Genomic DNA, 12,544 nt, shown 5'->3' with positions numbered 1-12,544 from the left:
TGCTCAGTGACATGAATGATGAGAAGATTAGAGGACTGACATTGATTCTTCACACTTTTAGTGGGTCATAAGTGATGATTGAGTCAGATTAGTTTTGTATGAATCTACACATTGTTTTTTTTATTTGGAAAATCATGCATAGTATACCCTTAAAAGGAAAAACCCCCTTTTAAAAGTTGAGTTTTCAAGTTTTTCCTTGCCGCTGTCGCCAAGTGCTCATGGGGGAATTATATGTCTCTGTAACATACAGTCTAGACCTGCTTTATATGGAAAGTGCCTTGAGATGACTTGACTTGACTTAAAGAATGTCTTGATATTCTGTATTTTCCTCATCATCAATAAATCAAAAACCAACAAATGTATCCTACTAATGAGTTTTGCTTTAAAATTGCTTATTCCTAGGATAGGATAGGATTAATTAATAATAACACAAATACAGAATATCACCAGCTTTACCTTTTGAATTAAATGCACCACCAAAAAACACATTTCAGGTCTCTGCAAGTGGATTTTCATACCATACTAAAATGAATTTAAACAAATATCCTGAAAGGTAGGTACATCATTTTGAAAGTGTATGCTATGTTTTTAACAGTCCACAAATATCCAATCACCCAAAGCTTCATTGTCCATCTTACTGTGCATTCTTACTTGTTAGAGGATTTGCTCTTTCAACAAAAGTGAGGGGTGCAAAGTGTTTCATCTATGTAGTGGTCTGAAGAATCTCGTCTATAAAGTCAGTTCATGAACTGTTGTTGCACTCAAAGTGCCTCCAAAAGTTTGATGTTAGAATGTCTCAACATATGGCAGGTAGCCAGCAAAGCGGGAGTATTAAAGACTGGGTGGTCAAACAGATGCTACAACAGCATTATCTCAGTATTGATGTGATGATACTAGAAATCACATGTTTAAATTTTAAACTTGTTTTATCTCACTGTCAGAAAATAGTAGTCTTAGAAAATAAATCCATAGAAAACAGGGAAGCTTGTAGTGGCTGTAATCAGTTTGTTATCCATTTTGGGAAACAAAGGAGCATGAAAATCCGATAATAGCCAGTGACTGTGAAATTAAATTAATGGGTTGAGGAGCTGACATGTGTTTGGATGTGGAGATGCACATCTCCAGCTGGATAACTCGACGACAGCTGACAGTTGTACCATCCTGAAATTATTTCAGTCGGACCAAACGTTTTCCAAAATGTTCTGCTTCTGTCCCATCTCTCAGCAGTTGTTCATGCACCAAAATGCAGTTATTTCTTTTGGTCCTGGAAAACAACAGCTGGGCAAACTTCAGGCTTGTCGTCAGGCTTCTGTGTAGTGTCACCTGTCACTGATTATGCATGGATTTGTTGCTCCTTTATTTGTAGAGCCACCACTACTTGGTCCTGAAGTGTTAACATTGTGCATTGTGAGCAGAGTAATTCTTAAGTAAACAGTAAAATTCCTTTTGGCTGGATGTGTATTTGTCTGTGTGTCAGATGCTTCTTCGATATTTATGTGTGTGTGTTTACACACATGCATGGGCATGCCTGCTCTTTTCATGCACATACATGGTTGCCATATGACCCATTGGACATTGCAACAAGTTACTAGCGAAAGGAGAGCTCCAGAGGCCAGTATCCTGTGGGTGGGGTAGACTTCAAAGAATTACTGCGCTGGTCAAGATCTTTATCTGAAGGGAGAGATAACTTTAACACATGACGTGTCTCAACTCCTAGACTGAGGGCAAAGGTTGCACTAGCTTTTTCAACTAGAATGCAGTAGCTTAGTGAGAAAGCAAATTTGTACGTAGTTCCTAACTCTGCTTGAGGTGATGCCAGACTGACAGCCTCAAAGAAGTTAATCTTAACATGTTAGCTTTAAGATCAGCTGCAAATATGGACTCGTCCGTCAAACGCTGCTACTAGTTTGTGGTGGTTTTTGCCCAGATGGCACACAGTGTGTCCAGATGATACCCCATCCCAAGGGAGTGGGAAGCAGGAGATGATCACACCAATGGTTGGCTGGTCGGCACCACTGAAAGGAATTTGGTTAGTCAGCAGTTTCCTTTTGAAAATGGCCCGGGATTGTTGTTGTAAGGGTGTTTAGTCAGGGGAGAGAGGATTTGGGGGGATAAATCGAGTTATTTATTAGCTGGATCCATTTAAATGGGAAAACTACCATGACAGAGTTGGGTGGAAATAGGAACTGGCGGGCCATGCCAACTGGAAATGCCAGGGGTGGCATCATGCCAGTGTCGTATCTAAACTTATAGCCAGTAGAGTCTGGGCAGTCTGGATGCTGAGATGGTGAGAGGAGAGATAATAAGCCCACACCGTGCTCCACTTGGCCTGGCACATTGAACCCTATCAAGATGATCAGATATGAGGGCAGCTGGCTAAGCTTTGTGTCTCCTCATTGAGTGTCTGTATGGGTCTATCAGTAGCTGTGAGAAGAAACAGTTCTTTCCTTTTATTTATTTGACTTTGAGTGGGTTTAGAATTAGAGCTGCGATTGAAATGTACACTGATGTAATCCTTTTGAGATATTCATACACCATTGCTCCATACCAAGGCAAACATGGGCTCTTTCTTAGTTAAAGGGACATTTAAAAAAAGGAAAATCTTTCAATACTAGTGCCAGTATGATACCTGAGACTTTTCCACTTCCAGGAATAATAACATGTTTTTCTACAAAACCCATTTTAGCCACTCTAGCGGCATATCTCTAAGAATGGCAATGTCAGTCTGTTGATTGGTCGGTCAGTCATTTGGTCTGTTGGGCCAGTGACCACTTTGGCCCAACAGACCACTTTGGTCCAACAGACCACTTTGGTCCAGACTGAAATACCTCAAAAACTACTGGATGGACTGAAATAAAAAAAATTCATGGTTCCCAGAAGATGAATGATTAATGGTTTTGGCTGTGCCCAACTCAGCATCTCGCAGCACCAGCAGGTCAAAATGTTCCCTTATCCAATGAAATATCTACATAGGTTAAATAGATTCAATACAGAAATGTTCTTTACCAAAAATGACCAAAAAAGTAACAACATATTACCTCCTTATTGTGACCTAGGGCCAGACACTGCAATGTCAGTTTCACTCACATCCCTATGTTACACCTCTGTTGTTGTTCCATTCATACAGTATAACATTGTTCCATTCATATAACTGAATGACTTGACAAGATGATCACAGTCTGATTAGGAAGCAACTAATCCTCCGGGGTTCTACATTGGAGATGTTTTTACTGCTGCAAGAGGTGACATAATGTTTTCGTGATAGACTCCTTCCTGATTCCAGAGCAAGGAACCGGTCATAAAGGACTAGTTGTGGTATGTTAGATGTTTTCACCCGCGGGGGACGGAGTTGAAAGCATACTTAAACAGATTTGTGTCATCCAGTCATTCGGATTTCAACCTCAGCTGCTTTCCCTGGCTCTCTGAGTTTTGTGCAATTTGTGCATTCATATGTGGGTCATTGCAGTCAGCTGTGAATCTCTGAAGCCAACTTCCACCACATTAAGATTAGAAAAACACACAACACAAAATAGTAATGATTCCTTTTGACGTGTGTGCAGTGAAGAAACTTTGAGCTCTGAATGAACTCTATTCATGCCAGTGCCATGGACTTTTATTTGCATGCTAACTCTTGAGAGGGCTTCAAAGAGATAATAAATGGTAAAAGTAAACACCTCACAATGCCCTGTTTCCTGTCTCAGCTTTTGTTTTCCCTCCACCCTTCAAGGGTCCATGTATAGCACTGGGTGTAGCCCTCCTCAGCGGACACTTCAACCCCTATAAATCTCTCTTGTGTTTTCTGTAGGTGACTCAGGCCTCCAAAGTGTGGGGAGAGGTCCCTCTGCCAGAAGACTTGGAGGCAGAGAAGGATGTCCGGGCGTCCCAGAGCTTACTGGATGATGACGAAGACTTTGCTGCTGATGAGGCCTCAGGAGGTGGGTTTGATAGAGGAAGGAGGACCACAAACCACAGCAACAGCTGCCCTTCATTGATGAGAGTTGTGTTTTTCACTAAGCATTCCTAACATTGTTACCTCATAACTCATCACAAAGCTAAAAATGAAGGAATGTATTAAATGATGCTCAGAGATGCAGAATAAAATACTTATTTTTGATTATTTCATCCTACATATAAACTTCTCATTTATAGGATTGACTTTTTACAAGGGGAATTTCACTTCATTGCAGATTTCATGTTCTACTTGTCGCATAAGTGAACAAAGGATGTTTTTTTTCTTTTCTTGAACCTGCACATTGACTTTTTCCCTATACTTCTGTTTGTGACTCCAAAGATCTGCCCAGTGGAGAGGATGATGGAAGCACACCATGGCCTCCAGGCCCTGAGAGCACAAGTAAGGGATCAGAAAATATAGTAAAGCTAACAATTCTCTGTGACTGATTTTGTTTACGTGTGGAAGATCACTCAACTCGCTAAAGCTCCTCCATCTGTGACTCTGACTTAAGTGGTTGAATGTAGCTTGTGTGTGTGTGTGTGTGTGTGTGCGCGTGTGTGTGTGTGTGTGTGCATGCATGATGTCTGCCTGTGCCTGCATGAAGATGCCTTCACATCCTGCTACACCCTCTCCTCCCTCCTTTCCAGCTTGCCACAGTCTGGTCATAACACGGGGCTTCAGCTTTGTCTTTGAGACATAAACATCTCCTCTCTTCTTTCATCCTGTTAAGCAGCGGCAGAGGTGACAGCACAATAAGATACATGAAAGCATGACGAACAATAAAAGCTGCAGTACAGCACCTCTGTTTTGCATTCCATTTGCTATAGCCTTGGCTTTTTCCAGACCCTTATTTTATTTCTGTGGACTGAAAAGAATGTATATACTGGGATCTTAACCTATTAATCTCTGCATGATGGGTCTAACTCTTGTTTTAAATTGCGCCTGTGGTTTATCACTGCAAGTAACTCTTCGGTTTTGGGTCCATTTTCATTTTGTCGTGTCTGCATTTCTCTTCATTTCAGACAAAACAACAAAGAGTCATGTTAATTCAATCTTGGATTTTCTTCAAGAGTAAAGAGTATCAATTAATAACACTTTATATGGATAGACAAATTCTGATACCCAACGAAAGCTGGCATTATACCTGCTGCATATGTTTCTGTATGCTCTTCAGTGTCTGATTTCACTCGTTGATAGATCCACTGCAACACTGCACAGATGTTCCACAGCTGTGCTCATTTACATCTCTGTATTTTATTTTATTACGTTTTAGTATTTTTTTCAGGTTAGAAAATAAACATTTAAATCAACCATATATTATCAGTTTATCCAAATAACACTTGGTTGGAAATGAGCTCTGTCATTTTTGTTATGATAAGTTTTTCTACTGTCCCCAAATCTAATTTCCCTGCTTATTAAAGACACAGGTCTGATAATAGCTGCTGCTTCTTAGTTTGCCCTTGGTGACACTGGCACTTGACAGGTTAGCGGAGCTGATTACATCATGGCAGAATAATTGTTTTGGTAGCAGCATTGCGAGCTGACATCAGAGCTGGGGCATTTAGCAGAATGTGTCTTGTTCACAGAAATAGCACTGCTGTGAGGCCTCAGTGAATATTGGTAGTTAAAATAGCCAGAGGAGCTTTTAACACAGTTGACATTAATGTGTCTGGTGTCAACAACATGTGATTGTGCTGAATAAAGCTAGTAGGGTTTAATTGAAGGTTGAGTCTGTTTTAAGCAGCGTAGTTAGAAAATGTTTAGGTAATATTGAAGAAGACTGATTAACTGAGACTTAGAGACTGTCTTTTTTCCAGTAAACATTTCAGTAGTTGAAAGTTTTATTTCAACCTCCCACAGCAAAGATGTGGTTGTTTTGAAGTGTGCGCTTCTCTTCCAAAACCTGATGAGAACTTTGGTGCTTTTATCCTCGGGTCAGAGTCTGTTTGGCAGATACAAATGCACAAAAAAGAATATAAAAGTCACAGAATACAAAGCCAGTTTGTGTTGTGTTGACGGCATTGGATGGGAAAACAGTCTTTGTTTATAGGCTCACATTTTGTGGTGCAAAATGAGCCTACAGACATCCCCTATTACTCCGCTTTATTGCTTCTGTTGCCGTTAAGTTACGGGCTTTCCAAACCACATAAAGGTCAATGTTGCTTTAATGTGGCAATTAAATATGAGGTTGAGATAATGCAGTATTTTCTTTAATATATTGTCTTATCTCTAAGGTGGCTAGACATTTGCATTTTGCTTAGTATGATGATCATGGTGCTGTGACTGGAGGAGGCTATTTCCATATATAGATCTGAGCGCAACAGCAGTGGGAAGGAAATTCGGTTTCCTGTGCTGAATGCTGAGTACTTTGCTGAATGTCTCTGTCCTGTTGGCTGTCCAGACCCAAGCGTCTGCCTTCCTTCCCCCTCCACTACTGTAAAGTGAGGGATGTAGGTGCCACAGTTGCGCCCATTATGTCTTGTATCCTGTTGTGTTACGATTTGCCTTAAGTTAAGTAATTTCCATTTCCATTTGTCTCACACTTGCACATTGAAGATGTGGAAAAAAACTTTTTTGTAGTCTAAACTGTTGTCGAGATGATGCTATTTTCAACATCTTTTGTCCATTGTTGTGCTTTGTTCCCTCTTAATCGTAGTCTACAATCTTTCCCGGAGATATGAAGGTTGCGTCCCATGTCCTCCTAACCTCCCATCCTGACCTCCACGCTCAGATCCCCGAAGAGATTTCTGGGAGTCAAAATCCAGTTGATCTCATCTGTGAGAGCCTACCCTTGTTCCACAGGCTCCGTTACAGACATTCCCACTGCACCAAGTATATCGGCCACTTTGTTTAGAAACCAAAGAAACAAATGTCCACTACGACCACGTCCTCTTATTAATAGTGGATCATGAGGGGCTGCTGGGGTTAAGTTCTTCCCAGTGCTAATTTTGGATCTTAAGCTTGAGAATTCATATCTCAGAGTACTTTAGCCCTGTTTGACATTGTTGATTTAGAGGAAGTCATTTAAACATTATACACTGCTTAAGAGATAGACTAAATGTTTAAATTGTGATCATATATACAAAGTATTTCTTGTAGTCAGCATATAGTGTTATAAAGGTGCTCAGTGCTGAGTGACATTTTGATTTGATGTAGCTCACTTGAGACATTTGTTCTCTAGAGGTGTTTTGCTTAAACTTGAGAGTCAAGATGTCCTTCATCCTCTGGGACTCAAGTAGTGGCCACTTCACAGACAGGTTACTGCATTCTTGTGTAGCCTCAGCTGGTTTTTACCTCTAATCACATCAAGTGGTAGTGGGTGCTTGCTGAGAAAACACAACTCAGGTCTAGATTCTCCCGTTATCTCTAGAGGAGAACAGATGATGCAGCATAATAGGACAATACATCAGGGTAATGTACCCTGTCTGTCAGTTTGGCCCGGCCAGCGGACAGGCTGGGGCCGGGCCACCCACTCAGTATTTCTGCCTTCTTCATGGGTAGTTGGTGAGATATGCATTTCAGTGGCACTGCCTCTGTGTGTGTGTGTGTGTGTTTGTGTGTCTCTGTGTGTCAGTTACAGGGAGCCTCTCGGGTAGTTACACAGAGGGACGAGCGCTGGCAGCTGCAGTTATTTTGGTGTGGTCTTTGTTGTTGCACTGCTGGGGGCCCTCAAGGTGGTCACACACCAACATGCAAGAGCCCCAACAAAAAAAAAAGACAGGACAGGAAAAAACTCGCCGCACGTTATAATCAGATTGCTTACTCTAGTTTGTGGACAAGGCGGTTTTAAAGCGGACGTATAATGAACGTTTCCAAATCTATATTTGCATTCTCTGGAATTATACTCTACTGGAATACGTTAAAAAACTCTTTATTTATCTTATACTGGCCCTCAGTTCAGCCTCTGTCTGAAACAGGCCGTTTTAGCTCCTATCGCTGTAAGGCCAAACAATGATCGAGCCTTAATCCAGTTTGAAATATGCGAGTTGACAACATGAACGACCCATGGAACAACTTTAGCAACAAAGGCTACAAAACGGACCGCCATTTGCGAACAATCTGATGTCAGTTCAACGGGGAAGTAGAGGTAACTTTGCACAGTAAAGCATTCAAAGCAGGCTGAAGCCCTGGGTTTGGATTTGCAGGGAGAATTTTACATATATTCCCCTCAAGTTTTAGAACTTTGACTTGTTTAATATAGATATCCATCATCAGAACAGTATTAAAAATAACAGAAAACCACAAAAAGCATGATAACACATATTTGCTGTGCTGCTGAAGGACACTAGTGTGTGTGTGCACAGTGAACTCAGGCATTGTTCTGAAAGACTGCTGCTGAATGGCCTTAGTCACTAACTTGAGTCTTTATTACTGCACCCAGCCCCATGATGCTGCACTGTGTGTACCAATAACAAATGTGTTGCCTTGGAGAACTGACTTGTGCCGCTCCTCTTTAGGAAACGAGATGTCTAGAGCTTCATTGAGGGAGAGAGAGTGTGCAACTATTTGAAATGTCTCTTTTTTCCCCCCCGTGGCAGTGTCATGATACACTGATACCTATGTTTATTTTAATGATCCCTGTGACAATGTATGCTGCATCAGAAGAGAAAAACCTAAAACTGGAGCTAAAAAAATGTTTTGTTGTGTAACAAAACAAATACTGAATTAGAATATGTGGTTATTGGCTGGGTATTCAGTTGTCCTGTAGTTTTCCCAGATCAGAGAGTTTATTTGGACAGAGCTCAGCAGTCGATCGGGGGCTTCCTGGTTGAATACTCAAGTGTCCATATACTATAAATAATACCTCTCCTGGGATTTGTTAAGCCCTTAACTCTTTCTCTTCTGTTGGATAATACATTGACTACATGTACAGTATATACTGAATGCACCACCGCTCACCGCTCACAAATGATTTTCTTTTATCTTTATGTCTGTTGCTCCTGTTACACAATGACTGCTTTGTTTCAGTCAATGAGCATGCACATAAAAGAGTTGAGAGTAATAATAAAGTGATTACCTCCCTCTTTCTGGCGCTCACTCCCATTCAGACAAGGATCGGAATATATCAGCAGCCTTTGAACTACCGGATGCTTCATTAGCTTTAATTAGTCTGGGTCACCATTCTAGGGGGAGATTTCAGATGGTTTTGGGTAGGGTTGGTTTTCTGTCAACCATTTCCTGCTTCTTAACTTTTTTAAATTGTATTCCTCAAAAAAAAAAATCAGTTCTTAAACTACATGTACCTGCTCTTCACCTGCTGGGCTAGACTGTGCCACTGGACAGCAGCAGCAGTGTCAGTCAGTCCAAAAGTTTTTACACCAACTTTTCCTAAATCTCATCTCTTCTCACATGCCACAGTTACAGTAATGGTGTATTAGAAGCCATATGTGTCTTGTATTTGCAGCTGTGAAACAGCTGGATCCAGCACAGTCACTTGATTATGAAGGAGCTGTTGTTTATTGCTGTCTGTTACAGCTTATGGAGCGGACTCTCTTACAGAATCTGGATCGGAGCGTCTTGTCAGCACGTCGGTTCCAGTGTACACAATTTTTCAAATATGTATTTATTTACTTGACTGTTTAGTCCAGTTTTTCATGAAATGCAGTGAACAGATACTTCAAAACTCGTAAATATATCGTAAACTATACTCAAGGGTCCCTCTCCTCAAATACATCTGTGTTTCAGAACTACTGAAAGGCCTCCTCAGTTGACATTTCAAAACATACGCAGCAGTGTAACTGCACCTAAAGCAATGGAAGAATGAATGAGTCACTGCAAAACAGAACATGGTCAGTGGTGCACGTGCCAGCGCATAGGGCTTAACGTTTGGTAAAGAAAAAGGTTATAATGGTGCCCAGTTATTTCCATTTTGGTGGGAAAACAGGAAGCAGCTCCTCCCAGAGTCAATCTAAAACCCCAGGGTGGATGCGTGTGCCAGACATTAGAGATGTGAAGAGAAGTGCGTGGAAGTGTGTGTTTGGTTTGGAGGATATCCTCTTTGTTCTTTTGGGCTGAAGAGGAGTCAAGAGATCCCCTCCGACCTTTTCTCCCTGACACGGTCATGCAAGCAGACTTCCTTATGTGTTTCCAGACAGACGCTCGTTGAACTCATTAGTCAACAGCAAACAAAGTCTCCCAGCATCCATTGTCCCGTTAGTACGTGGATGGTAATGATTGTTGATATTCCTAACACAGGGTTGATGTTGACATTTTTCCGACAACATTTCGTGAATTTCTCGCACAAACTTTTCCTGACTGTTTTTTCTAATGTTTATTTTGCTTCTATTTTTCCAAGACATTTTGATGAATTCATTCTGTTTGTTTCTGTACTTTAATTCTCACCAGCTGAGACTTTTTCTTGATTTCCTGTTTCTGTTAAGACAACTCTTTTGGCATTTCTCTTTCTGATTGTCACTCTCTATTTTCTCTCCTTGCTTCTAACCATTTCCTTTCTAACTGTCCTGTAATTTTAACCTTTCCTGCACCTGTTTGGCTAACCTGATCCCTCTCCCCGGCCCTTGTGTCGCTTTCCTTGTTTGATCCTTGCCCCCCGTCGACCTCTGCTCAACGTCTCGTTTCCCCTGCCTCTTGTTCCTTGCCCCCTCGCACCTCATTTCTTGCCATAGTACGCTGGTTTGACTCTTCACATATGAGGAACATACAGAGCCCAGTTGATCCAGAGCACAGTAAGTCCTCAAGCATGTGTTTCTGTTTATTGCTCCGGTTTCTTTCCTCTCTCCTCTTGTCTTTGGCACACTCTCCTGTCACCTGCTCCACTCAGTTATGCACTCTCATTTCCAAACACACTCTCACATAACATTCCAAGGAAGACTCAGCTTGGGGATGCTGTGATTGAGTCTAGCTACTCTGTTTTTCCAAGTGTCTTGCAGGCGTCTCCCCGTGTTTTCTGATGCCAGTGGAAAAATGATGGGCTTGTTCCGTAGAGTAATAGAGTTCATTACACTTGAATGACAACATGTGCACGTTTCCAGTTGTGAAAAGACCTTTATAAAGAGATGTTGAATGACTATTTGTCTTTGTGGACAGCCACCACAAAAACATGCTCCACGGTTTAATTCGAAAAGTAATTTTTCTCACTTCAACGTCATGCAGATGGCTGACCCTTATGATGTAAACCAGCTGTTTCACATAATCACTACAACATGAGTCGGAAGATGTGCTTATGTGCTTTATTATACACTTTGATATTTGTAGTGATTACAGTACAATCTGTGGGAGAGCACAGTGGGGTTAGCTTAATAGTGAAGCCAAAAGTTATTCCCTAGAGTTCCCAAGAGGTCAGTGGACAGAGTAGTTTGGCTGGCCACCAGGGTTAAGTAGAGGGGTCCTATCTACAAGAGTAAAGCTGTATATTATGCTGAGACAGAGACAAATATTTGTATGGAGACGGGTGAGAGAGAGAAGAAGGAAAAGCCCAAAGAAGAGAAAAACTTGAGTTATTACATTCTTTTTTTTTTTAATAGGATCGCTGGTATAGTGTGGTTTGGGCTTTGTTCTTGTAGGTTCTGGCTCTCCTTCACTCCCTCCTTCTCTCAGTGGCTCGGGTGGCACTGGGCCGATGCTGTGGGCGCTGCCTTGAGGGTTGAAGGTCAAGCCCAATGCGGCTGGGCTTTAAAGGCCAGGCCGTGCTCACTGCTCAATCAAGTCTTTGTCTTCTACATAGGCCTCTATGTGTTCGGAGGGGGCCCATTGCACAAAGCCGCCACAGTTCTGCTGAACAGCTTTAATAGCTAAATAAGTTTGTGAATTAAGAGTGTGGAATGCTTTTTTTCCAGACTCCTTTTTTTTTTTTTTCTTCTTCATCCCACCCGTCACGTCTGCACTCTGATAGTTTCATCACCCTTGATGGTAGCGGCGCTTGACGAGGGGATTTCCCCCCCGCTGGAAACAGTGAATGATGAACGGGAGAATGGGTCTTGGAGTAAAAGAGCTGCTCGTTAGTAGCAGGGCACAACCCGGCGCTCTAATCAAAGGATCTCAGGCGGCGGCAGTTCCACACTTGCCAGCCCGAAACGTCAAAGCGGCAATCTCAGAGAGAGTTGGGGCTACGAGCCGCTGTTGACCTGGCGGCGAGTACCCACTCAAGTGATTAGATTATATGCGGGTCAAATGAGGCGCTTTGATGAGTAACTTTGATGTTGCTTGTCTTCTGGTTCCACATTCAGGCCCAACAATTCTTCCTATAAGTCTGACAGAAACAGCCTGCAAAGTAAGCACTCAAGCATCCTGCCAGGCTGTACTCAAGTCTGCAGTTCTGTTGTTACAGTACATGTTCAGCTCATTGACTGTTTTCATAGGCAGTGCTCAGTTTACTTTGTCATAAATGAGGCTTTTCCTCACCAGGAACGGGATGTCTTGTAGTGCCAGTGCTGTGTGTGTAAGAAAAGGAAATTTATTAGTGTTTAATATGGCTGTTTACCAGCCAAATGTCAGGCAGTGGAACATAGGCTTCTCCACAGGTCTTTAACATGGAGAACACACAGTCTTCATCTGAGACACAAAAAACGTTTAATTAAGTTGCTCCTGGTAATGATGATAAATATCTGCTGTCAGTGTCCATATGTCCAGTGA

At 41.9% G+C, this 12,544-nt stretch overlaps 1 protein-coding gene across 1 annotated transcript in view; it reads left to right on the top strand.

Annotated features, from left to right (window-relative positions):
* hspg2 (heparan sulfate proteoglycan 2) overlaps positions 1-12,544 on the top strand; it is a 97,294-nt gene that overhangs the window by 27,962 nt on the left and 56,788 nt on the right. The window contains exons 2-3 of the mRNA XM_062427984.1: positions 3,806-3,935; positions 4,292-4,351. Coding sequence (XP_062283968.1) covers positions 3,806-3,935; positions 4,292-4,351 — 190 coding nt within the window. The remainder of the gene's footprint in view (positions 1-3,805; positions 3,936-4,291; positions 4,352-12,544) is intronic.

Source organism: Scomber scombrus, chromosome 10 (assembly GCF_963691925.1).
Source record: "Scomber scombrus chromosome 10, fScoSco1.1, whole genome shotgun sequence".
Classification (NCBI taxonomy): domain Eukaryota; kingdom Metazoa; phylum Chordata; class Actinopteri; order Scombriformes; family Scombridae; genus Scomber; species Scomber scombrus.
This window is presented reverse-complemented; position numbering and strand designations above follow the sequence as displayed.